General features: G+C 44.8%; 1 protein-coding gene and 1 long non-coding RNA gene across 5 annotated transcripts in view; one reads left to right on the forward strand and one right to left on the reverse strand.

Moving 5' to 3' along the window:
• Window positions 1-12,415: 12,415 nt before the first annotated feature.
• LOC132239704 (uncharacterized) lies at window positions 12,416-17,916 on the reverse strand. Its single transcript, XR_009454121.1, has 2 exons — window positions 17,785-17,916; window positions 12,416-14,574 (listed from the first exon to the last, which is right to left on the reverse strand). It is a non-coding gene; the product is annotated as an uncharacterized LOC132239704 (long non-coding RNA).
• Window positions 17,917-18,604: 688 nt separating this feature from the next.
• Window positions 18,605-27,663, forward strand: part of ZNF236 (zinc finger protein 236) — an 80,756-nt gene continuing 71,697 nt past the window's right edge. For 2 of the 4 annotated variants that reach the window (XM_059706391.1, XM_059706390.1), the window contains exon 1: window positions 18,605-18,915. In XM_059706391.1, the coding sequence (XP_059562374.1) occupies window positions 18,861-18,915 (55 nt within the window). In that variant the 5' untranslated portion in view covers window positions 18,605-18,860. The remainder of the gene's footprint in view (window positions 18,916-27,663) is intronic. The other 2 variants (XM_059706389.1, XM_059706394.1) reach the window with 1 other exon arrangement.

The following is a 27,663-nucleotide window of genomic DNA, read 5'->3' on the forward strand; positions in this document are numbered from 1 at the left end:
TCAATATAAAAAGCAGTGAGAAATAAAATAATAAATACAGTGAGACCTGAGCAGAAATACAGGGAAGTTTCTCTAATCCACTTTCTCCATGTTTCCCTGAGAAGCCAAAAAACCACACTAAACATGAAATATGACTTCCAGAGGCCATTGCTTCTGACAACAGTGTTATTTCTGACAGTAGAGCAGTCTCTTACTCCTTCCACGGGAAATGCTGAGGCACGAACCACATTGAGGTCAGTTGTGGAGAAATCATGGCTTTAGGATGGCCCAGGGCTCATCACTGCAGCACCTGCCAGGGGTCATTACATCCCAGCCACACAGAGGGAGCACCCAGTTTACCAGAGAGGTTCCGAGTCGGGGTTTCCTGTTGTTGCAACTAATTGTACACAGATAAAATACCATGGGGCTCTCTCAGAACTAAAGAATTGATTTTTTAAAGTGCTGTTCTTTAGAGAAACTAGTGTTCCCAAAACAAAAGCATAGCATCGCATCACCCGCCTCTCCCATCCCATCGTGCACATGCGCACACATGCAGACCCCTTCACCCCAAACTTGCTGTTTTCCCTGGGACAAGTTCTATGACTTGACTTACAGTTGAGCTAACTTACAGTTCTAGTGTATCTGAAAGCTGACTGCAGAGGGAGTTGGAGGGAGATGCTCAGGAACTGTTGGCATTCTCAGTGTGGGGCCGGGAAGGTCTGCCATGTTTTTGCTCCTGTGTTGTTACATCCTCAGTGTTCCTTGATTGTGAGGAAGGTAGTTCAGTTTGACCGTGGGGCTTACTGGCTGTTGTCAGAAGGGCAAGAGAGAAGACAGGGACAAGCTCATTTAATCTTCAAAACCAAACTCCCGCCCTAGCCGGTTTGGCTCAGCAGACAGAGGGCTGGCCTGCAGACCAAAGATCCCAGGTCCGATTCCGGTCAAGGGCATGTACCTTGATTGCAGGCTTCTCCCCGGCCTGGGCCCTGGTCAGGACGCATGCAGAAGGCAACCAATTGATGTGTTTCTCTCACATTGTTGTTTCTCTCTGTCTTTCACTCTCTCTAAAAGTCAATGGAAAAATATCCTCAGGTGAGGATTAACAAAAAACAAACAACAACCAAAAAACCTTCCTTCCTTCCTTCTTATTAGATGATATTACTGAAGCAGAGGCGTTTACTAACTTGCTAAGGGTCACCACAGAAAGTGATGAAGCCAGGAGTTGAGCCCAGGCAGTGGAACTCTGGAGCTCAGTCACCTCCAGGGGGACCAACAGGCAGGCTTCATGCTGCTAGAGGCAGGGGACCCAAAATCCTTAGTTTCCTGTCGTGCTGAAAATGAAAGGCATGGACAGAGAGAATGTTGATTGATTTCTGTTTCCTTATTGACTTAGGATGTTAAGCAACTCTTCATGTGCTTATTGGCCCTTAATGTATTTTCTCTTCAAGTTCTTTACCTATTCTTTAGTTGGGTCATTTGTCTTGTTGTAGAGTTGTAAGAATTCTTTATATATACTAGATTCTTATCAGACATATAATTTGCAAACCTTTTTTCCCATTCTGTAGGTTGTATTTTCCTTACCAAGGAAAGGAAATGTAAGCTGTCCTTTGATGCACAAAACTTTTAATTTCAATTATCTAATTTATCTGTTTTTTTCTTTCATTGCTCAAGCTTTGGTTTTCTATGTAACAATCCATTGGAATTTTGATAGGACCCATATTGAGTCTTCATATCACACTGGTGATGTTAGCATCACAACAATATCTTAATAATGTTAAGTGGTCCAGTTCCCCCTGATTTTCACAACACTGCCCTCTCCTTTTCACTCAGATCTCAGCCTGTCTCCTTCTATTTTAATTTCTCGCATAGTACTCACCACCATGCTGTACTGTTGTTTACTCCTTGGGTTGGTTACTTCTGCTTGTCTCTGTCCACTAGAATGTAAGCTGTTGTTATGCAGGATCCTGCCCGTTTGTTCTCTGCTTTATCTCAGCATTTGGAATTGTGCCAGCACTTAGTAGATACTTGATAACTGTGTGTAATGATGAGTGAATGACCAGAATGGGTATGCCAGGGAGCTGAGCAGGAACAGTGGTCTTCTGATCATAAGTGATGGTCATGACGTTTTCCTGACATGCAGACACTGCAGACCAGCCTTTTCTGTCTTCAAGCCCTAGGCTCTGCAGTTGGCTGCACCTTCACACATTCTGTGTAAGAAAGGTGGTGGGACTGATTTTCACAGTTAAGAATTCACGAGCAGTAACTACGTGTTATTACATGCTTACGTTTCTCTCCATTTTATTCTAAATTGTGCATTATCCATCAACCTATTAATACTACTAAAAGCTAAATGAAGTGAGTGTGTTTTGCTCCTTCATCTAGTCCGTAATCCCTGTGGGAAGGTGAGCTATTCGAATCTAGAGGCTTCACCCTAAGCATGTCCATCCTCCCAGTGATGGTGCAGCACCAGCAGCCTCCCTGGACAGGGCTTCTGCCTGACCCCCATCTCCTGTTGTTCAGAGAGCAGGCACCACTCACCAGGGGCTGTCTCCTCTCACTCAGCGACTCCCAGCCTGCACAGGGTCAGAGTGTTCTGGACTTGGCCCTGAGTGCAGAAGGAGACATGCCATGTAGCATGTGGGCAGCAACAGGACAGACATGCTGAGGGGCTGGCAGCAGGCCTGAGTGAGCACAGTGTGTCTGAGATTGAAGTTCAGGTGGGGACAAACCTAGACCCGAATCTGCTAACACAGCAGAATATCCCAACAGCATGTGTTAGCAGTGAAGCCAAGGCCAGACGCTGGGAGACAAAGGCTGGAGAAATGGGTGCTTATTCTGAACCCCGGGGTGAAGCTGTATCTAAGACCCAGGGACCTTGCAGGACAGGAAGCACTGGGTCAGTGCCCCGGCGTCCACTGGGAGAGGCAGCAGGTTGGTGAACAGCTGACTTCTGACCTCTGCTCTCGTCTCACCTTGTTCGGGAGATAGGTTAAGTGCACAAGTACACCTGGAGCCAGGAAGATGCCAAAGCCCATAGGCGCCAGCCAAGTCTGCTTGTGTGGTGGCACAGAGCTGGCCTTCCTGGAGGTGCTCACAGTGAACCTGAGAGGGCAGCACAGTCCTCGTGTGTCTACAAGGATGGTGGTGTTCCTGATCTCCGGTCCTATGGGAGTTCAGGTTCTAGTGGTGTGCCTGGGAGGGCAGACCCCATCAGTCTGTCCTGGCTTGACTGTTACGCACTGTGCGGAAGTTTGGGTGGAGGCCTTGGTAAAAGCTGCCCTTGCTGCCCACTGCTGTCTCCCATGCGCCCTCACCCAGGTCCCTCCCTCTGCTCCATCGTGTCCTCCCAGCAGCCCCTCTGTTCTGCCAACTCCTCAGGTGTCTTCTCCAGAGGATTGTTTCACCCAGGGCTGGAGTAGCGTAATTGGAGAAAACAGTTTTGTTTACTCTCTTGTTCAACGAATTGGTGAGTGCAAGAAGAAAGAGTGAGATGGAGAGTATGTGTTGACACAAAGGGGTGTAGGAATAACCCACAAGAGATGAGTTCCATCATTTGCAACCTGCTCACAGGTTTCAGCGTAGAACACGTGGCAAGGATTGGTTCACGTCCTTACCGTGTTGACAGCATAGAGTGTCTCCACTCTTTATCTGCATAGCTTGGTTTTACTTGGAAAGGAACAAATGTTTTAACCAAATAATCTTTTTAAGAGGATGTTATGAAACGATTTGGGTAGAAATGAAAATGTATGGCTTTCTCTTTCAAAAGGGTCATCTGTTGGCCTCCCAGGAGGGCAAGATATTTTTACCCGCACTTCCGAGCGCCCTTCTCTCCTATTCTCTGAGAGTCCTTCTCTCCTGTCCTGTGTGCGCAGTGTGCCGCCCATTCTCTGCGCTGGGCCTCCTGTGCTTACTGGTCAGTACTGTGAGTGGAAGGAGGCCATTGCAGACCTCCCCTCAGGAACGGAGGGCAGGTCAGGAGGACTCACGGTGCACTGGTGTGACTACCACGCACAGATTGTCGTTTCCTGGGTGGATAACTGAAACATTGTCTGCAGGCTCCAGAGGAAACTGCTTGTGATACATAGATGCAAATGAAAACCAGGCTCCAACCCGGACATGGTGAGAGCTCAGGATGGGTTTGAATCTGTACACAATAGACCCTTTCACACTTCAGGGCAATTGAAATGTCACATAATTCTTAGAGCATAAAGTGTGGCTTGTTAATCCCCACAAACGTCTTAATGCTCTTTGTGCCGTGAAGGAGACGGAATTGGACAGGGCCCCGCCTGCCTCCCATGTGTGCCCTGCGGCACCAAGAGCACACTGGGGCCTCACAACCCCTGGCACAGGCCTGTCCAGAGTTGTGGGGAATAAAGGAAGGGGCCCAGCATCCTCAGGGGTTGGAAATGTTCCACCAAGCTGATAATCGGAGACAATGAGGGGTTTGGATGACTTCCTAATTAATCACTATTGCAGTGTTCCTAATGATAATATCTAAAATACTCCTACAGATCAATAAGAAAAAAGGTAACCCAGTGACTCCACCCAATAGAAAAATGGTCCAAGATCCAAACAAGTATTTACAAAAGAAGTTGAAAGGGCCAATAAATGAGTAGAAAAAGTCCAACCTCACAAGTTGCTAAAGCAATGCAAAACAAAAATATGGTAACATATACCTTTTTGGGCTCCACAAGATGGCAAGGGGCTCACCTCCCCAAAATGTTAATGCTTAGTGTTGGCGAAAATTTGGGAAGCAGGTTCACTTGTGTGCTGCTGGTGGTGAAATGAGTAGGCATCCCTTTCTAGAGTGTGACTCTCATCTCTTAGCTCCAGCAAGATGTCTGTTTACCAGGAGGACACGTGGGTCTCTGAGGGGCCAACTCCATCACCGGGCTCCCACAGGAGAAAAACTTAGACACACCCACATGTCAGGTAGCAGGAACCCTCTGTTTCCTGATTGTGATAATTTATTAATCATGCTCCTATGGAGGAGTATGTGGAGTATTCCCAGGTTTTTGCTCCTGAGAACAGAGTGTATTAGAGAATGTATACAACATTCCCCGTGTGTCTGCGGGTACACATTTGCCATTTTTCTCTGCTGTATTAGTTTCCTGGGGCTGCCAAGATGAAGTGCCGCAGACTGGGTGGTGTAAAACAACAGATACGGATTCCCTCACAGCCTGGAGGCCACGAGGCCAAAATCGAGGTCCCGGCAGGGCCATGCTCCAGGGCAGCTCCCTACTTGTCACTCCACTTCCAGTGGCTCCTGGGGATTTCTGATTCCATTACATAGCATTTCTTGGAGGGCACAGTTCCAGAATGGAGGTCAGATGAGCAGTCGCCAGGTGTTAGGGATGGGGTGGGGTGGGTAGTGGGCTATAGAAGGGATCTCTGTGGTATTGGAGGCAGTCAGTGTGCTTGGGGGACACAAAAACTATAATGCGATAAAACTGTAAACACAAATGAATGTAAGTAAAATGGAATCTAAGATCAGTACACTGCGTATTCTGGTTGTGATCCTGTGCTATCATTTTATAGAATGTTAGCATTTAGTATTAAAAAGTGAATTTATTTACCTCCATGTACGTTTATGTCTCTTTGGAAGAATTGTTTGCCATTAATACTAAGTAAGCAAGTGAATGTATAAGCAGATCTTGTTGCCCCTCCCACCTGGAAACGCAGCACCGCCTGGCTCATCAACAAGCAGCTGGAATAGAGCATCGGTGCTCGCTGTGGCCCCCCTGCCCTTCTGACTTTTAATAAGGGCTCATATTCAGCCCACTGCAGGTTAGTATGTGTGGTGTTTCCCTCTGGATGAACAGGGAGAGGCCTGGCATCATCCCTCTGGTTTAGCTGCTAAGGAGGACAAGTGCCCATCTAGATAAGGACCCCCTGCCCCCAGGGTTCCCCAAAGCTCACTCAGATGCCATAGAGCCAAATACGCCTACCCAATTTGGGGACAAGCCATCCCACTATGTTTATTCCCAGTGGATCATAAACAGATACAAGCTTCACATTAGTCTAGTTTCCTTCTGGAGGTGTAGGCCATTGTAACTGCGTTCTTCTTGCCTGTCTTCCATGTGCTGCGCAGTGCTGTGCAGGATGCATGTGCAGGGGCTGCTGGGAGTGGAGAAGCCTGACCTGAGGCCCATGTGGTTTCTGCAGTTGAGATCAGATTCCCCCAGGGTGCTTGACCTGCCCCCCCACCTCCCAAATTGCCCCTGTGTCAGTAGAATACGTTGTAGGCCCCCCCACCTCCCAAATTGCCCCTGTGTCAGTAGAATACGTTGTAGGCATCTATAGGCCCTCTCAGTGTCCAGGGTGCCTGGGCAGTCAAAGTCCTGAGCAGGGAGGCCCCTGCAGAGGGCAGGGGGTCCTCAGGCTTATCTGATCCAAGTCTAGTGGTGACTCAGGGATATGCGGGCTTTCAGGATGGCCCAGAACCAGGGTGTGTGCCTAGAGATGCAGCTTCGTCAAGCAGAGAAGGAACACACTGTCTGTTTTGTCCCAGACATTTGCACAGATTATCACATTAGTTACCTCACAAATCTAAATGTTAAACTCGATTTTACAATTGAAGGAATAGTCTTAGTGTGGGCATCTAACTTGCCCAGATCACAAAGAGCTAAGAAGTGGCAGAACCCCTGCACAGATGATGAATGACTGGTTATGAGAGTGAGTTACCTCTGCAACCCCTCAGCTGCTGCTCTCTGAGATGGTGCTGCCCCCCAGCGGCCCCGGAGCCCAGGCTGCTCCTTGAAGTGCTGGGCACCAGGGCTGGGCTCCTTTCCCAGGGCCGCTCCTCTCTGCAGCAGCGCCCTTGTTGGTCTGCCCTGTGCTTCTCTTCGTTGTGCTTGCTGTGTGAAGGGCCACTCCATCCCTCTTGTAGAGTAAAAGGCTTCAACTTTGGCCTGTGACTGCCAGAGGCTCAGAGCCCTGCTTTTGTTGTTACAGGGTTTATTTTGTTTTAATTTATGGGTTTGAGGTCCCGTTTTAGATGACCATAGTCAGTAGAAATAGTTATTCTATATCTATGTCATTGTAAGGTATATATACCAAGCTTTACCCATAAAAATAGTAGCAATGAACTCCAAGCCTCTTGTTCTCACCTTCCAGTGCTTTTGACTTCTGCCTGGTCATCTGGCACCTGGGCCAGACCAGTCCAACCGATTCCTACTTTATGCTGGTAGCCTCACCTCATCTTGAAGCTGTTACTTGATGCCACCCACCACCCAAGTATTAATAAGTATTTCTGATGTTTCTTCATGGCATCAATGCACCCATGACCTCGGAGGCACCTCTTGTAGGGATGCCTCTCACTTCCCCACCCAAGTTCAGCATGCTCTCAGCCTCACTTCTTTCTCCAGCTGGGCCCCATGTGGGCTCCCCAGGGTTCTGCAAAGGGCAGCCAGACAGCTCCCTGCCTCGGGGCAAAACACACTTCTCACCCTTTCACAACAGCACCAGTGTGGGCTGAGGAGGCCTGAGCATGGGGTTCTTGGTGAAGCCCATCTGGTGGACTTGATTCCTGGTCATAGCGGTCAGTGACTGGAAAACCTGCACACGGCTCCATGTCATGAGGGGTAAGAGATGTTTATGGTAGGAAGGGCCAAGTGGAAGTTCCTAAAACTGACCCGTTCCCCGTCAGTCCCAACCAGGTAAATGTGAAGCAACACCACATTCCTGGGAGATGAGTGCCACCGCCGGAGACAGGACACAGGCGTGGGGACCTCGTCGTATCCCCACTCAAGTCAGCTGTCCAGCTCCTGCAAAAATCTGGTGTATTTTGGGGAATGCTGGTGGGTGAGCAAAAACCTTGCCACATCAGTGACCCAGTCTATCAGCCTCCTCACTCATGGAGTGAGCCACAGAGTAGCAGCCTTGGTGACAGGGAAGGAGGACAGCCTCCTCTTACCCAGGCTGAGCTGGTCCCTGCCACTGCTTATACCCACCGGCAATCACAGACACATACTAAGCCCTCGATAAGGGATCCTACAAGGAATCCTGTAGTCTCAGGATGGAACCTTAGGTATACTTGATGCCCTCTTACCCTGGCAAGGACAGTGACTTGTCCTTCCTGGATTTGGACCCTATTCCAGAGTGTGACGCTCTAGGGCAGGGGTGGGCAACCCCTGGCGTGCCAAACATGGCATGCCAGTAACTTTTGCTGGCACACGAAACCCTCTCTTATAATCTTCCATTTACAATTTTTTTCTTAATATCGACTTTTTTATTTTTCAGATAAATTCAGTGTAGGTGCATCTTAGGTAAATAAATAATTTTACATAACAAGTTATTCTTAAAGACCATAGACATGGATTGACGAGAGAGGGGAAAAGCAATTTCTATGCCTCTGCCTTAACTCTCCCTGCCTTCCTAGATCCGACCAGTGTTTTGGTTTCATCCACATACGCTTGTGAATCTTTGTTCTCAGTGATGAATTTTGTTAAGTCTCATAATAGGAGTAGCCTGACGGATGAAAGTAGTAGCTCGTGCATATCTCTGAAGGTCACGAAATATAAACCTGATGTAAAATCTCTGTCATCAGTGATGCAGCAGCAAAAGTCCCACTGATAATATCAAACGGAGTCATAAAGTTTTCTGTTGGACTATCAGTGTACATGTATGCATTAAAAAGTAAATGTATTTTTCATCATCATATACTGTGTTTTTGTCGCTTGAATGAATTTTATTATTTCTTCAAGGTTCTTCACATAAGTACACCTTAAGAGATATCAAGTAGGCGTAACATGTTCTCAAAAAATTAGGGTTGGCACACAAAAGAATTTTGAGTCAGACATTTTGTCACCCACTCACAAAAAGGTTGCCCACCCCTGCTCTAGGGCTTCTGAGGAGCCCACTCTGCCCTCAGGCATGTACCACCCAGAAGTATAGGGGTAGTAATGCTTTCTTTCCATTTGCCTGAAAGATGGTTCTGAATTGTATTTCATGAGGCTCCTCAGTCAGTCCCAAGGGTCATGGTGGCCCCAACTGGAGAATGCGTCCTTACATTGGTCCTCCTCCTGCTCCAGCTCCCTGAGGTCATATTTGCAAATGTACCACCTGCACACAAGCCTCTGTACTTAAAGTCAAACCAAGCTGAGACACTGCTGCTCCCAAGAGGCCTTATGGAGAAAACAAGGACTAACAGAAGGAATTCTCTTGAGTGTCTTTGATTGAGGAAAACAAATCTCTCACTATTGTTTCCAGGTCTTATTTGATTTTTCAAAGGCACATAACTAATTTTTTTGACATCTCATTTTGCCTCCAGAGAAACTGTCAGTTTCTAAAAGGATGGGTTTCTTTGGAGAGTTGAAGAGAATGAGCCTCTGAAGAAGGGATGAGAAAGAGAAGGACTGAAGGCTGAGTGGGGGGCATTCAAAAGCTGAGGAAGGGTGAACAGGGCCAGTTTGTGGAACGCCACACAGCAGCCCATGTGGCGCCACACAGCCCCGTGCTCAGGGAGTGTGCCTGTGGGCGTAACAATGGCTGACCTTTACTGAAGGCTGTGGGTGGGCTCGGCTGCTCAAAGTATTTGCTACACCGCTTAGTATTCATAACAATCTCTGGTTGAGGCACTAGGCGCCTTCTGTACACAGACTAGAAACAAGGCAAGCTGAACCCTTCTGCTCCTGGACTTTCCCAGTGCCCAGAGCTGGTGAGCCCAGCTCCTGATGGTGGGCTTTCCATTAACCTTGGATTATGGATGTGAACTGTCCTATAATGATGGCATTATTTCACTTTAGACTTAAGTTGTCATTGCAGGTTTTTCATTGTATTCAATTTGTATTCATTTCTGCTGCTGAGTGTTTAGCCCAACACCCAACATGCTGTGTCTGTCACCTGGCTGTCCCAGGACTCTCAGGTGGGCTTGGGATTTTCCACCGACAACTTTGTTGTTTGTTTCAGATCTCAGCTGAGGATGAAGTAAAAGCTTCCATTTCCTTCCTCTTGTGGCTAAATGTCAGACATATCCTCCTTTTGCAGTTTTTTATGTAGCCATTTCCTGTGCCTTAAAGGTAAGCTTCACAAATCATTGACTCAAAAGAGTCAGAGCTGGAAAGAACATGAGCAATCATGTACTTCAGGTTAGTAAACTGAGCTCAGGGAAGTTAGATGACATAACAAGGAGAACAAAAATCACTGTGAGAACTCTGCCTTCTGTCTTTTGTCAGGTCCCCTCTCTGTGGTGTCACTGTACTGGAAGAATCTGGAATGCAATAGAAGTTACATAGTCTTTGCAGAGCATCATTTGAAATTAAACCTCAATTATTATAGGCATCATGTCCCAAACTATTGCTATTACCAAGATCTGCCTCTGGGAGCAGAGGTTATATTCAGGTGTTACGGACTGAATGTTTGTGTCTCCCCGAGTTCATGTCTTGAAACCTAACCCCCAATGTGATGGTATTAGATGGGGGCCTTTGAGACATGATTAGGTTATGAGGGTGGAGCCCCCATGAATGGGATTAGTGTTCATATGAAAGAGACCCCAGAGAGCACTCATAACCCTTCCACCATGTGAGGACACAGACAGAAGACATCTGCAACCCAGAGGAGAGTTCTCAACAGAATCTGACCATGCTGGCACCCTGATCTTGGATTTCCAGTCTTCAGAGCTGTGAGGAATAAATTTATGTTGTTTATAAGCCACTCGGTCTGTAGTACTTTGTTACAGCAGCCTGAAGACTAGGACAGGTATCACGAAACTTATGAAATAAACCCGCATGTGTGTTCCCAAAGCAAATGGTGTTGAACAATGTTGGTGTGTGTTAAGCCTCCTGCACCATGGGTCATAATAGTCCACCTGTTTATGTCTAATCACAGATGCACCAATGGGAAGGGAGTTTTCATGGATGTGATTATGGTTATTTTGCTTTGAATATATGTCCACAGAAATGAATCTGCACTATTGCTATTTCACTTTAAATGGGAAATATTTAAATTTTTTGTACACATACCACAGATGGCATAGGAAATTATTTTAGGTGACACTTCAACAAATATGTTTTATTTAAATATGTGTATTTATTTCATATATATTAAAATATATTGTGAAACACATATTTGATAAATAACTGGTAACCAAAATGTATAAAGTTAAAACTCAGCAACAAGAAAACAACCTAATTTAAAAAATAGGCAAAGATCTGAATAGTCTTCTCACCACAAAAAATGTACAGATGGCAAATAAGCACATGAAAAGGCGCTCTGAAGCATATGTCATCAGGGAAATGTAAATTGAAACAATGAGATACCACTGCACCTACTAGAACGGCTAAAGTCCAGAACACAGATGATAGCAAATGCTGGTGAGGGTGTGGAGCAGCAGGACCTCTCATTCACTGCTGGTGGGAATGAAAAGGTACAGCCACTTTGCAGGGCAGTTTGCAGTTTCTTACAAAATTCAACAATTGAGCAGCCTTGCTCCTTGGTATTTACCCAAAGGAGCTGAAAACCTAGGTCCACACAAAAATCTGCACATGGATATTTATAGCAATAATTGCCAACAACCGGAAGCAACCAAAATGTACTTCAGTAAGTGATGGATAAATAAACTATGTTACATCTAGGACATGGAATATCATTTAGTGCTAAAAAATGAGCTGTCTAGCCACAAAAAGACATGGAGGAACCTTAAATGCATATTGTTTAGTGAAAGAAGCCAACCAGAAAAGGCTACTTATATATGACTTCAACTATATGACATTCTGGAAAAGGCAAAACTTTGGAGACAGTCAAAAGATCAGTGGTTGCTAAAGGTTAGGGGGAGGGAGGGATGAATAAGTGAAGCACAGAACAATGGTGCTGATCTCTGATACCATAATGGTGGGTATGTGTCATGCATTTGTCAAATCCATAGGAGGCACACCACCAAGAGTGAACCTTGAAGTGTGGGATTTGGTTAATACTAATGTATCAATATTGGTTCATTAAATGTAACAAATGTACCATACTAATGCAAGATGTTATCAATAGGAGAAACTGTATTGAGGGGGAGGAGGGTACAGGGGAACTCTGTACCAGCTGGTCAATTTTTCTGTAAATCTAAAAAATTCTATCAATTAAAAAGAACGCACAGTTGTTACTCAATAAATAGATGTTACCTATCATTATTAGCAGCCAGTGTGTGCCAATCACTGTTTCAGCACTGGAAGTCAGGCCTGTGTAACAAATGGCAGGACTCTGGGTTGCTCCTGACAGTGCTGGCAGCATCATGACTTGCCACCAGGTGGCGCTCCTCCCTCTCCCTCTCTTTTCTCTCTCTCTTTCTCCCCCCTCCCTCCTTCCCTCTCTCTCCTTCTTCTGAAACACATCCTGAAGAGGGAACCAGCTGGAGTGTCACCCCAACCATGGGCCAGGCCACAGCAGCTCAGGTGCACTGACTCTGGAGTAGCCCAGAGCAGTCTTCTTAGCCTTTTGGGGTCTTGGTAGGTGGTGAACCATGGTGACTGCACCCATACACTGTATAGGAGGGTGTGGCATCCTATCCTTTCTTTTTTCTTTTTTTTGGTTAATCCTCAACTGAGGATATTTTCCTACTGATTTTTAGAGAGAGTGGAAGGGAGGGGGAAGACACAGAGACCAGGCCCAGGGATCCGGCCTGCAACCGAGGTATGTTCCCTTTGACTGGAATCAAACCCAGAACCCTTTAATCTGTGGGCTGGCACTCTATCCACTGAGCCAAACCTGCTAGCGCCATCCTGTCCTCTCTCAAATATGGCTCACCTCACAGAGCTGATTGCAGGCATCAGTAACTGCACAAGTGAAGCTGGGCTTGCTAGTGAATCAACAGAGCACTTTCATTTTTATTACAGCCACGTGTAACTCTCTCACTTGCAGTCCACGGGTGCAGGAAGGCCAGCCCTGAGAGTGTGCTCAAGGGCCACTGGCTTCAGCTTTCATCCACCGGACTCTTCCTGGAAACAAAGCACTGAGTGTTTGCTGTTCAGGGCCCAAGCAGAAAGCCGTCTAGAATATGAAGACTGCCTGGGGACCTCACAGAGCCACCAGCCCAACTTTCTCATGTTAGTGTCGGAGACCTAGAAAGGTAAAGGGACTTTTCTGGGGCCACGCAGCCTGGCACCTGCATTTCCTGTGAAATCTATGGGAGAAAATGTGTTGGAGGTTTTTAAGCTTTACAGGGCAACTGTCACCCCAAATCGTTGACTACGGAACCTGCTTGTAAGCTGAGTGTGTGTCTAGAAGGGTGTATGTAGTTCACAGTGCAACTTGGCAGGTGCAAAGGGGTTATTTGAGGTTAACAGGGTGGCAGAAAGACTGTTTACATAAAACCTCTTAGTTCTAACGAGGAATAGAATAGATGACGGTTTCCTGCCTCCAAATATGAGACACAATTAAGACCATATCTGCTCAGGAGAAAAGTGATCAGACTGTTGCCCCACCCCCCACCCCACAATGAAAACAGCTTCTCTAATTTTCTGGACGCTATTAGCCAAGGCTGGAGGCTGGTGGGCCTGGAAAATGCTGAAGGGTAACATCCCCATGGAACACTGGCAGGTGTGGTGTGTTCTTGTTTAAGCGGAAGTGTACACGTAGGTTATACTGTGGGACAAAAATTTATGCCACTCAGGTTCACACTGCACTGCACACGGCCCTGCAACACTTTCTGAAAATGGAAATTCAAAAGATTTAGAGTGCCATGAGACAACCTAAGTCTCCATCTTCTTTCACTAAATGGGGCTGATAGCTGCAATGCGGACAAGAGTCCATGCAACTGTGTCAGAGGGATATACTTAATCGTCCCTTCCAAGGTTTATCACCTTTTCCCAGGAAATCAGCTGTTGATGAGTCTGCGGCCACAGTGATTCCATGACTGACAAGAAGCCGCAAGCAGGAGGAAAGAGCATCTCTTAAGTTGCTGGTCCAAAACGACTGCGCCCTTTCTGAGTGAGCATGTTCCATCTTCTACCACCTTCTACACTAGAAACGGAGTCATAGTAGAAATAGATGCCTCTGCCTTAATCCTTGGTGCAGGGAATAAAGAAAAAATATAGTCATGGACTCCAGAGGACAGGAGGCTGGGATCTGGGCATAAACACGGAGAGTGGAGATGGAGCTGGTTTAGGTAAAGACCACATGGAAAAAGCTCTGGGCTGCAGATCTGAAGGTCTCTGGAGAACTCTATTTTGTTGTCAATGAACTGTAAGCAAGAAAGTTACTTTCCTAATGGAATGTACTTAATGCCACTCTTGAAGTGGTTAAATGGTAAATTTTATGCTGTATGGTTTCATCCCAATAAAAAGAAACAAGCAGCGGAGTTATTCTCTCTTGAATGGGCTGTGGAATCTCCTTTGAAGTGCATCTGCCTTGCTGACTTACACAGCAGGAGGAATGTCAGATGTCTCCTTGAAGAGGAGGAAATGACTGGGGTGCAGAGACCCCCCTTGGGCTGTGACAGGACCCACCTCAGAGGACACTCAGGAAAACCAAGGCTTTGCTACTTTGTTGTGTTTCTCAAAATGCAGACCAAGCACAGGATCTTCTGTGGAACATCCATGCCAAGACTTGACACAATGTTCATAGCAGTTTCACCTCCATCAGGCAAGCACAAGGGTGAGGCAAGAGGAATATCTAAACAAATGTGAATGATCGCCTTTTTAAGTTTTATGAAAGAAAAGAAACAGGAGAATAAAATAGGAAGCCCTACCATAAATCTGGTTGGAATTCCAGGAGAAAGAATGCAGCTAAGGCCATATTTTAGAAGTAATTCGTGAAAATTCCTTATGAATCCCTGAAAGTATAAATGAAAAGAATCCACACACAGGCACTCCAAGATGAATCTGCAAGACACCAATGGTGGAGAGAAGGTCTCAAAAGCTTCAGTGACGCCCTGGCCTATTTGGCTCAGTGGATAGAGTGTCAGCCTGCGGACTGAAGGGCCCAGGGTTCGATTCGGTCAAGGGCATACGCCCGGGTTGCGGACTTGATCCCCAGTGGGGGGTGTGCAGGAGGTAGCCGATCAATGATTCTCTCTCATCATCGATGTTTCTTTCCCTCTCTGAAATCAATAAAAGTATATATTTTTTAAAAAGCTTCCATGAAAAAGGTGATCACCAAAACAATGAAGACTGATTCTTTGTCACTGATGAGAAGCCAAGCTGAAAACAGAATATTTTCAGTAGATTGAAATAAAATAATTCAACATAGAATTATTTAATTAGAAGAAACTATCTTTAAGAATAAGAGCAATATAGAGGCATTTTCAGGTAAACAAAAATTAAGAATGTTTGCCACAGGTCATGCTTACTAAATTAAATAGTAAATATGTATGAGACAGAAAGAAGAGGTCAGAGATAGGAATGTAGAATACAAAAAGAACGGAACATCTAGGTATATCTAGACAAGTTAAATTACTAAGTAAAATATCTTCCGCAGTTCAAAAGCAGGATTAAAAAGAATAATATATAAATTAAGAGCAGGGTAAAGATATTGGTTAACATTATATTTTCTTAAATATCATCTTTAAATGTCTATGTACCCTTGGGAGAATATAGTATATAATTTTCAAACTAGTGAAGGGGGAAAAGTAGAATGAGAAAAAAAATCAATCTAAAAGAAGGCAAGAAAATAGAGAAAGGTAAACTAAGATGACTTGGGACAAATTGAAAGCAAAAAATAAGATAATAAATATTTTTTTATACTGTATTAAAAAAACACACCCATACTATATACATAGTATGTTTATAAAAATAAACAAGCCAAAACACAACTTGGCATAACCCAAAAGTCCATTAACAATGGATTGAATGAATAAACTAGCATAGTCTTACAATGAAATACTATACAACAGTGAAAATAAACGAATTAAAGCTATATGCATCAGCATCAATAAATTTCACAAGCACAGTATTGAATGAAGACTCAAGACACAGAAGAATTCAGAACAACTTTAAGAAAAAGGTCAAAAATTGGACCAATTGACTAATACTGCATTTCTTTAAAGACATCTAAATAAACTGTACAACTATACAGTCGAGGGGATGATGATGCAGTACCAGGAGAGCAGGTACTTCTGGGAGAGGATGTCCTCAGGGAGGAGCAGATATGGACTTCCAGGGTGTTGACCCTGTTCTCTAGCTGTGCTGTGTGTGGTTCTGGGAAGCATATGTTTTATACCTCCTTTTTAATGTCCAATATAGTTATCAATTTTAAAACAAAAGGAAGAGCAGCCTTCTATAGAATTCTGAGACGTCTAGGAGGGTAAGTCTAGGAAACCAACCTACATACACCCTACCAAGACTGAATCATGAAAAAATAGAAAATTTGAACAGACCAATAATGAATAAAGAGATTGAAAAAATAAAGGACCTCCCACCAAAGAAAAGCCTAGGACCAGATGGTTTCACCAGTGAATTCTATCAAACATTTAAAGGAGAATTAACACCAGTCTTTCTCAAAGTCTTCCAAAAAATTGAAGAGAGGGAATACTTACAAACTCATTTTGGGAGGCCTGAATTACCCTGACACCAAATCCAGATAAGGACACTAAAAGAAAACTATAGGACAATATTCTTGATGAATATATACATTTATATGTTTGTTGTTTTTTTTTAAAATACTAACAAAATGAATTCACCAGCACCTCGAAAGGTTCATACACCATGACCAAGGGTAATTTACCCATGGAAAGCAATGCAAATCAATAAATGTGATATGCCACATTAATAGAATGAAAGATAGGGATCATATTTTCATTTACATAGATGCAGGAAAATCATTTGACAAAATTCAACATCCATTCAAGAGAAAAACTCAAGCAATTTGATATAGAAAAATGTCTCAACATAATAAAGGCCACATATGACAAACCCACAGCTAACACCATACTCAATGGTGAAATGTTCAAAGCTTTCTTGCCAACATCAGGAACAAGACAAGGGTGCCCACTCTCACCACTCCCAGTCGACATTGCACTGGAAGTCCTAGCCAGAGCAATTAGGCAAGAAAAAGAAATAAAAGGCATTCATATCAGAAGGGAAGTAAAATTGTCCACTGATGATATAATTGCCATGTGTATGTATGGTAAAAGAAACAACAGGGATATGGTGATAGGGATACAGATATCTTTTAAGGATGAGAATCTGGTAACTGATCATGTCTACTTTATTTGGGACAAGAAGTCTGGAGTTCCATTTCCTATTCACCTTTTATAACTACATAGGACTTTATTCTTTACTTTTGATTCTTTACTTTTTCCCTTCATCCACATGTACCAATTGCTTCAAATTACTTTCAGAACAAATTAGGGTGTACATTTATACACAAATCATCATAATCCAAACTGATTTGTAAGTGGCCAAGGATTCTTAAGATCTGCCTCCAACCTATTTTCTTAGCCTTATATCCCAATCCTACTCTAATATGCATACGGAAATACTGTCATATTGTATTTAAACTTGCGTAGATTTCTGCTTTGATACAACTAGTTATATAGGATTGTCAGTTAAAATTTGAGACTTGGATTTGCCTGCAGTTTATGTAGCCTGAACCAAATTAAGTCCTTTGAACCTCAGTACCATCTGTAAAATGGTACTTACAGGATTGTTGCAAGGATTAGAAGTATTTTATGTAAGAAGTATTTAAAAGCAGCAGTTAATAATTATGAAATCCCATTAGCCATTCACTGGCTGGCTGATGTTAGAAAAGCTCTCTGAGCTTGTTTCTTATGATTATCTGCCTAGTTTTTTTCAGGAACTGGGTGAATACATGAAAACATAATTGAAGATATATAAAGCACCTCACATGAGAGATTTTTAGTTAATTTTAGTTTCCGCCCTTTACCTGTTGCCTCCACCTGGAAAGTCCTTTCTTACCAACCGTTTACTAAGATTGAGTTGAGATTCTTTCCTATTTTTCCAACGGTTCTTGCTTTATCTCAAGGTTCTCCGTGGATTATTTAAACCTCCATTATAATATGTTGACTAGTTTTGTGTCTTTCCTGCCCCATGGTTCCAAGTTTTGTAACATTAGGTTTGTATTTCCTCATATCTTGCATGCGGTTGATCATTACTTATTGCCTTGAATTCCTTCTTCAGAGACTAGGTGACTCCCTGCGTGGGGCTTGAGCCAATCATCACTCCCTCCACAGCGCGGCTGCTTCACCTCCGGGCGCTTGCCGTCCCGTTTCCGTGAGAATGTTGTGGGAGTTAGAATGGTCCATAAAGAAAGATCACCACATGTGGAACCATGTGGCTTTCCTGTACTCCGTGGGAGGGCGGCACACGGCGGCCTGGGTGCGTGTCCTCGGTCAGGTCCCGGGTCTGGGCTCCGGGCTCCCCAAGGCTTTCCTGACTCCGCAAGGTACCGGCACAAGGGCCCTTCCTCGGTGGGGTTTTCCCTTTTACCCCGGTCACCCACCTGGGAAGCTTTCTCAGCCCCCGCTGCCGACAGAGAACTTTCCTCCTCACAGCCCCCAAGACTGTCCCAGCGGGGGAGTCTTCCGGCCACACGCCGGGTGTCCCAAGTGCGGCCGGGCGTCGGGGTCCGGGCTCCCAGGTGACGCCGCTCGCCCTCCGACGCACCAGGCCCGAACGCGGAGCGCGCATGCGCACGGCGCCCCTCCCCGCCCCCACCGCGCGCCGGCTCCCAACGCCCCCAACACGGCCCGCCGGGCCATGGAACCCGCCGCGGTGGGCGCGGTCCTAGCGCTGCCGTTCGCCTTCTCGGGCGCCTTCCCCCCGTGGGCCGGCGCGCGCTCGGCCGGGGCTCGGCGGCCGCCTGGGCCGCTTCGCCCGCCTCCACGCTCCGCCGGGCGCGCGCCGCGTCCCCGCGGCCTGTCCTCGCGCGTGCGCGCTCGGCCGGGCGTATGTGTGTGAGTGTGTGTGCGGCCGAGGGGTGGGCCGCCGCCGCCGCCTACGATGCCGCGGGGCCGCCCCCCGAAGCCCAAGGAGAGCAAGGCGCGCGGCGACACCGGTAAGCGGCCCCGGCCGGCCGCCGCTGTGCCGCTCCGCGCGAATATAGTCCCCGGATGCGGCGCGTGGGGCTCCAGGAACGGCCGGGCCAGGCGGGGCGGCGAGGGGTCGGGCGGGCCGGGGCCGGGAGGGCCGAGGACGCCGCTGCGTCCGACCGTCCTGCCACAGCCGCTGCCGCCCGACTGCCGGCCGCAGGCGCGGGCGGAATGATACGGCGCGGCCCTCCGCCGGCTGGGCCTACTTTCCTGGGCCGGCGGCGGCGGCGGGCCGGGGGCGAGGTGCACGCCGCCCTCCTCCTCCCTCCTCCTCCTCCCTCTTCTCTCCTCCCCCTCCCACTTCCCTCCTCCGCCCTCCTCCCCCACCCCTCTCCCTCCTCACTCCTCCCTCCACCCTGTACCCTCCACCCTCCACCTTTCTTCACCCTCCTCCTCCTTCCCCCTCCCGCCCGGCCGGCGCCCTCCACCCGCCCGTCAGCCGGGATCGCGCCCCGCCCTGCCCGCCGCCGGACTGTGGAGGCCTGTGGGTGCTGGTGCCGGCGCGGCTGGCGGGCTGGCGGGCTGGCGGGGCGGGGAGCCGGGGTGACAGCCGCGGCCCTTGGTCTCCCCAGGCCACAGGGCCGCACCAGGCTCCCCGCCTCTGGGAGCGGTCCTGAGACCGACGCGCCAGGGCATAGGCGAAGCCCGGTTGTGGACTCGGTGCCCCTGTCCTGCAGGAGGGATGCTCAGGCTCCCGGAGCACAGGTGCAGGTGGGGGCTGACGCGCACCTTGCCCATGCTCTCCCCGAGGCCCTCAGGGAAGGGGGTGCAGTGCAGATAGGGGAGTTAGGGACACGCTGTGAAGGGTCAGGGTGCAGGCATTCCAGCCAGGACTGACCCTTCATGTGGCCTTGAGCGTGGGCCACTGACCATGTGCACAGCCGTACCTGGGTCATAATCACCCCACTTGTCATTGGTGGTGGCTGTGCATTTACCTTATCTTGTTAATATGCCTCCCGTCAGAAATCGCATCAGGCGCACTATCTGGGTCACCTGGAAGAAGGCTCAGGACACAGAAGGACCCTCCTGTCCTACCATGTGGCATAGGCGGTCACCCGGTTTTCCACAGCGCCTGGCCCTGCCCACCTGGCTGTGGAGGCCTGGCAGGTCTGTGGCTTCACCGCAAATGTGTATTTCCCCGGGCCCCTATGCTTGCCACCTGGCAGTCATATGTCCCTCAGGTGCACTTCTGTAGGAGCCTTAATTGGCCTTTGCTCCTCTGTCCTGTCAGCCTCAGGGTCCCCGTAAATGTAAATCAGGGGCACACTCCCTGGTTAAAACTCTTGAATGGATTCCTCCACCCCTTGACCTTGAAATCCAGGGGCCTCAGGGGTCCTAACTGCTGTGGCCTTGCCCAGCTCTCTTCTCAAGAGTCCCTTGTGGTCAGACGCCACAGTGTTTCTGTGTCCCCGGCCTTGCTGTCCCCATGGGGAGAGACTACCTCCCCTCTCCTGCTGTAGGTCTCAGTGCTTCCTGAGCTTTCCCTCTTACTGTTGCTCTACCACGGTGGTTCTCAAAGTGTGCTTTGGGGACCCCTGGGCATCCCACACACTTTAGGGCTCTGCGAGGAAGGCATTTTCACAGCGATACTAAGACTGGCTTTGTGACTTGCTTCCCATTTGCACTAATCATACAACAGCAATGAGGTCTTAGCAGGAATCACGGCGGTGGTGGCACCAAACTGTGAGGCTGCATTATCTTCATGTATTTCACTCACAAACAGCATGTTGCAACTGGGTGAGATCAGAAACAGACATGGGGATCCACCTGTCATTGAGGGAGCATTAAAAAGTCTTGTAAGCCTGGCTGGTATGGCTTAATGGTTGAGCATCTACCTATGAACCAGGTCAAGGTTTGATTCCTGGTCAGGGCACATGGCTGGGTTTGCAGATTTGACCTCAGTAGGGGGCGTGTAGGAGGTAGCCGATTAATGATTCTCTCTCATCATTGATGTTTCTATCTCTCTCTCCCTCTCTCTTCCTCTCTGAAGTCAATTAAAAAAAATTATATATATATAGACTTGTAAAAGTGAAAACTCTTCTTACTACTTTTTTGGAGAGTATATTTTTCATAAAAATATGTATGTTAAATAGATTTATTTTTAAGTGAATAAACATTTAAAAATTGCTCGGTTTTAATTGCTAATAGAGCAAATATCAACAGATATAATCTATGTAAACTTAAGGTTTTTGAGTTCTCGGTAATATATAAGAATGTAAAGGGGTCCGAAGACCAAATCATTTGAGGACCATTCTCTCAGTTGACTCTTCTAGTAATGTTTCTTATAATCTGATTTTTTTGTCATCCATTATGAATTTTATTTCTAAGAAAAACCTGGAAGGTAGGTGGGGATTTTTATAGATAGGGGAACTGAAGCCCTGAGAGGGAAAGTGATTTGGAAGGTCCACCCAGCTAGTGAGTGTCAGGGTTGGGATTCGAATCTACATTTGAGTCCAAAGTGTGCATTTCACATTGCTCTGCCTTGATAAATATAAAGCCCCATGTATGGGTTCATTAATGTATTCAGCAAATATTTTAAAGCACTTTCTGTGACTGGTTGGCTCTCTTCTGGTGGCTGAGGATATGAAGTTCAGCTGCAGAGACAAGACCTCTGTCCTGGCTTGTCAGCACAGTGTTCCATGCTGGTGGGAGCAATCTGTGGCAGCAGGGAAGTAAGTCTGGGCTGCCCAGAGAAAATGATGTCGAACAGAAACCTCATGAAATGTTTAGGAGCGCGCCTACTCCTAATTACTCAAAGTAGTACCGTATTACCAAAACTGTACTAACATAGTAATTATACAAAAGTTGTAGGAAATACTAAAAACCTGCAAGTAACAGGATTACTTCTATTATATTCTAAAATATTTTTTTTTCCTCTGGCTCTATTTTTGTTCATCAGTTTATGTTGTTCATTATATTCCACAAATGAGTGAGACCATGTGATATTTATCTTTTTCCGACTGGCTTATTTCGCTTAGCATATGCTCTCCAGGTCCATCCATGCTGTTGCAAATGGTAAGAGTTCCTTCTTTTTTACAGCAGCATAGTATTCCATTGTGTAGATGTACCATAGTTTTCTAATCCATTCATCTGTTGATGGGCTCTTAGGCTGTTTCCAAATCTTAGCTACTGTGAATTGTGCTGCTATGAACATAGGGGTGCATATATACTTTCTGGTTGGTGTTTCTGAATATTTGGGATATATTCCTAGAAGTGGGATTACTGGGTCAAATGGGAGTTCCATTTTTAATTTTTTGAGGAAATTCCATATTGTTTTCCACAGTGGTTGCACCAATCTGCATTCCCACCAGCAGTGCAAGAAGGTTCCTTTTTCTCCACATCCTGGCTAGCACTTATTGTTTGTTGATGATGGCCATTCTGACAGGTGTGAGATGGTACCTCATTGTCGTTTTGATTTGCCTCTCTTAGATGATTAGTGACTTTGAGAATGTTTTCATATGTCTCGGCCTTCTGTATGTCTTCTTTCGAAAAGTGTCTATTTAGGTCCTTTGCCCATTTTTTGATTGGAGTATTTAATCTTCCTTTAGTTAAGTTGTATGAGTTCCTTGTAAATTTTGGAGATTAAACCCTTATCAGAGATAATATTGGCAAATATGTTCTCCCATGCAGTGGGCTTTCTTGTTTTGTTGATAGTTTCTTTTGCTGTGCAGAAGCTTTTTATTTTGATGTAGTCTTATTTGTTTATTTTCTCCTTAGTTTCCATTGCCTTAGGAGCTTTATTGGTTAAGATATTGCTATGATACATGTCTGATATTTTGCTGCCTATGCATTCTTCTAAGATTTTTATGGTTTCCTGTCTTACGTTTAAGTCCTTTATTCATTTTGAGTTTATTTTTGTGAATAGTGTAAGTTGGTGGTCTAGTTTCATTTTTTTGCATGTATCTGTCCAATTTCCCAACACCATTTATTAAAGAGACTATCTTGACTCCATTGTATGTTCTTGCCTCCTTTGTCAAATATTAATTGAGCATAATGGCTTTATGGGTTCTCTGTTCTATTCCATTGGCGTATGTTTGTTCTTGTGCCAGTACCAGGCAGTTTTGAGAACAGTGGCTTTGTAATATAGCTTGATATCTGGTACTGAGATCCCTCCTACTTTGTTCTTCTTTCTCAGGGTTGATGGGGCTATTTGGGGTCTTTTTTTATTCCATATGAATTTTTGGAGAGTTTGTTCTAGGTCTGTGAAATATTCCATTTGTATCTTAATGGGGATTGCATTGAATCTGTAAATTGCTTTGGGTAGTATGGGCATTTTGATGATGTTAATTCTACCAATCCATGAACATGGTATGTTCCTCCATTTGTTTATGTCTTCCTCTATTTCTTTTTTCAATGTCCTGTAGTTTTCTGAGTACAGGTCTTTTACCTCTTTAAATGTACCCTGCTACATTGCTGAATTCATGTATTAAGTCTAGTAGTTTTTTGATGGAGTCTTTGGGGTTTTCTATATACAATGTCATGTCATCTGCAAATAATGACAGTTTTACTTCTTCTTTTCCAATTTGGATGCCTTTTATTTCTTCTTTGTCTTGTCTTATCGCTATGGCTAGCGTTTCCAGTACTGTGTTGAACAGGAGTGGTGAAAGTGGGCATCCCTGTCTTATCCCTGTTCTTAGGGGAAGTGGTTTTAGTTTTTGCCCATTGAGTGTGGTGTTGGCTGTAGGTGTGTCAAAAATGGCCTTTATCATGTTGAGATATGCTCCCTCTATTCCCACTTTGCTGAGAGGTTTTATCAAAAATGGGTGTTAGATTTTGTTGAATGCTTTTTCTGTGTCTATTGATATGATCATGTGATTTTTGTCTTTCAATTTGTTTATGTGATTTGATTTGCGAATATTGTACCAGCCTTGCATCCCTGAAATAAATACCAGTTGATCATGGTGTATGATCTTTTTAATATATTGCTGGATGTGATTTGCTAATATTTTGTTGAGGATTTTAGCATCTATGTTCATTAGGAATATTGACCTGTAATTCTCTTTGTAATGTCTTTATCTGGTTTTGGAATTAGGATAATGTTGGCCTCATAAAAAGAGTTTGGAAGTGTTCCTTCCTCTTGGATTTTCTGAAATAGTTTGAGGAGTATAGGTGTTAGTTATTCTGTGAATGTTTGGTAAAACTCCCCTGTGAAGCTGTCCGGACCTGGGCTTTTGTTTGGTGGGAGTTTTTTGATTACTGCTTCTATTTCATCAGTTGTTGGCCTATTCAGGTTATTTTTCTTCCTGATTCAGTTTTGAGAGATTGTATTTTTTTAGGAATTTGTCTATTTCATCCACATTGTCCAGCTTGTTGGTATATAGTTGTTCATAGTACTTTCTTACAATCCTTTGTATTTCTGCGGTGTCAGTGTTTACTCCTCCACTTTCATTTCTGATTTTATTTATTGGAGTCCTCTCTCTTTGTTTCTTGATGAGTCTGACTAATGGTATATCAATTTTGTTTATTCTCTCAAAGAACCAGCTGTTGGTTTCTTCGAGTTTTTGTATTATTTTTTAGTCTCTAAGGTATTTATTTCTGCTCTAATCTTTATTATTTTCTTCCTTCTACTTACTTTGGGTTTTTCTTGTTATTCTTTTTATAGTTCTTTAAGTTGTAGGGTTAAATAGTTCATTACTGATTTTTCTTGTTTTTTTGAGGTATGCTTGTAGTGCTATGAACTTCCCTCTCAGGACTGCTTTTGCTGTGTCTCAGAGATTTTGGGTTGTGTATTCATTTTCATTTGTTTCCAGGAAGTTTTTGATTTCTTTCTTGATTTCATTGGTAATTCATTCATTGTTTAATAGCATGCTATTTATCCTTCATGTTTTTGAATATTTTGGGGTGTTTTTACTGTGGTTGATTTTTAATTTCTTTCCACTGTGATCTGAGAAGATGCTTGATATGATTTAAATCTTCTTGAACTTGTGGAGACTTGTTTTGTGTCCTAACATGTGGTCTATCTTTGTAAATGATCCATGTGCACTTGAGAAGAATGTATATTCTGCTGCCTTGGGGTGAAATGTTCTACAAATGTCAATTAAATCCATCTGATTTAATTTTTATTTTATTTTTTTATTTATTTATTTTAAAAATATATTTTTATTGATTTCAGAGAGAAAGGGAGAGGGAGAAAGAGATAAAAACATCAATGATGAGACAGAATCATTGATCTGCTGCCTCCTACATGCCCCCCACTGGGGATTGAGCCCACAACCGGGCATGTGCCCTGACCTGGAATCGAATTATGACCTCCTGGTTCATAGGTCAACGCTCAACCAGTGAACCTCCCAGGCTCTGCCCAGTGTGTCCTTTTAGAGTCTTTGTTTCCTTGTTAAGTTTTTGTCTGGAAGATCTATCCAGTGAAGTCAGAGGGATGTTAAAATTCCCTACTATGACTGTATTGTTGTCGATCTCTCTGTTAAAGTCCTCTAGAAGTTTTTTTATATATTTAGGTTCTCCTATACTGGGTGCATAAATGTTTACCAGGGTTATATTCTCTTGTTAGATCAATCCCTTTAGTATTATGTAGTCACCTTTGTTGTCTCTTGTAATGGCCTTCATTTTAAAGTCTATTTTGTCAGATATGAGTATTGCTACTCCAGCTATTTTTTTTTTCCATTTGCATGGAAATTTTTTTTGCATCCCTTCACTCTCATCCTGTGTGTGTGTCTGTTGTTTTGAGGTGGGTCTCTTGTAAACAGCATATAGTTGGGTCACGTCTTCGTATCTATTCAGCTACCCTACGCCTTTTGATTGGAGCATTTAATCCATTTACGTTTAGGGTTATTATTGATAGGTACTTATTTATTGCCATTTTAATTCTGTATGGCTAGGTTTCTCTCTCTGTTTTTTCTTTTCATTACAGCAATCCCTCTAGCATTTCTTGTAATGCTGGCTTGGTGGTGATGTACTCTTTTAGCCTTTTTTTTTTTTTTTTTTGTCTGGGAAGCTCTTTATTTGACCGTCTATTTTGAATGAAAGCCTTGCTGGATATAGTAATCTTGGTCTCAGATCTGTGCTTTTCATTACCTTGAGTACTTCATGCCATTCCCATCTGGCCTGTAGAGTTTCTAATGAGAAATCAGGTGTCAGCCTTATGGGAACTCTTTTGTAGGTAACAGTTTTCTTTTCTCTTGCTGCCTTTAAGATTCTCTCTTTGTCTTTAATTTTTGGCATTTCAATTATGATGTGTCTAGGCATGGGCCTGTTTGGGTTCTTCTTGCTTGGGGTTCTCTGTGCCTCCTGAACTTGTGTGACTTTTTCCTTTACCAGGTTAGGGAAGTTCTCTGCCATTATTTCTTCAAACACCTTCTCTATGTCTTTCTCCCTTTCTGCCTCTTCTGGCACACCTACTATTCTAATATTGTTACCTTTCATTATCCCTCCCTTAAGTTGTCCTCCTGTTTTTTAATTGTGTGTTTTTTTTCTTTTTGGTTCTCTGAGTGATATTTTCAACTCTGTCTTCTAATTCACTGATTCGATCCTCAGCTTCACCTAATCTGCTGTGTATTCCTTCCAATGTGTTCTTTATTTGTGTTATGTCATTTGTTATCTCAGACTGTTCTTTTTTTCATAGTTACTATATCTTTTTTCATACTATTGAGCATTTTTAACATCATTACTCTGAACTCTGTTTCTGATAAATTTCTTATCTCTGCTTCATTTATCTCTTCTGAGAATTCTCTAGTTCTTTCATTTGGGGGTTCTTTGTCTCCTCATTTTGGTTTTCTGTTTGGATTTGTGACTGTGTATTAGGTAGATCCTCTATACCAGTGGTCGGCAAACTGCGGCTCGCGAGCCACATGCGGCTTTTTGGCCCCTAGAGTGTGTCTCTTCCTAAGCCTTAGGAGTACCTTAATTATGTTAATAACAATGTACCTACCTACATAGTTTAAGATTAAAAAATTTGGCTCTCAAAAGAAATTTCAATTGTACTGTTGATATTTGGCTCTGTTGACTAATGAGTTTGCCGACCACTGCTCTATATCTCTCAATCTCTAGTGCAGGACAGTGTTAAATGCTGTTTCCGACTGATTAGATCAGGCATAGACTGAAAGCCTCCAGAGACCACCTCTGTTTATTGACTGATAGGATTCCAACTAGATTTGCCCCACAGGCAATCATCCTCGGGTGTGATGAGGGCTTTTTGAACAGGGTGGGGCAGTTTCTTCTGCCTGGAGGCTAATTGTTATTTTTAATCTCTTAAGTGGCCTCAAGGCAAGGTGTTTTCCAGTAGGGTGTAGGGCAGTGGCTCTCAACCTTGGCTGCATATTAGAATCACCTGGAAATCTTTTTAAAATCCTGATTTCTGGGCCTCATCCTCTGGAAATTGTTTATTTGTTACTAATGTTGTGGCCCCATCCCATAACAAAGAAACAGAATTTCCAGAGGATGAGGCCCAGAAATCAGGATTTTAAAAAGATTCCCAGGTGATTCTAATGTGCAGCCAAGGTTGAGAACCACTGGTGTAGGGGAAGTAAATGTTAAGTGGGAAAGATGTCCTCTGCTGCGTGAGGGAATGACTCAGCCCAGGAAACTTGGGGTGTCTGCCTTCTGAGCTCTATCCCCCAAGTCCCCAGTCCTGGCTTCTGCTCTCACAGCTCCAGTTCACTTCACCCTCCCTCTGCTGGAGCACAAGGTGGGTAGCTCCACTGGTAATTTTGTGTGTTGGCCCTTTAAGAGGGTGCCTGAATTTTCAGCTGTTACTCCCTGGC

Source organism: Myotis daubentonii, chromosome 8, assembly GCF_963259705.1.
Source record: "Myotis daubentonii chromosome 8, mMyoDau2.1, whole genome shotgun sequence".
Lineage (NCBI taxonomy): Eukaryota > Metazoa > Chordata > Mammalia > Chiroptera > Vespertilionidae > Myotis > Myotis daubentonii.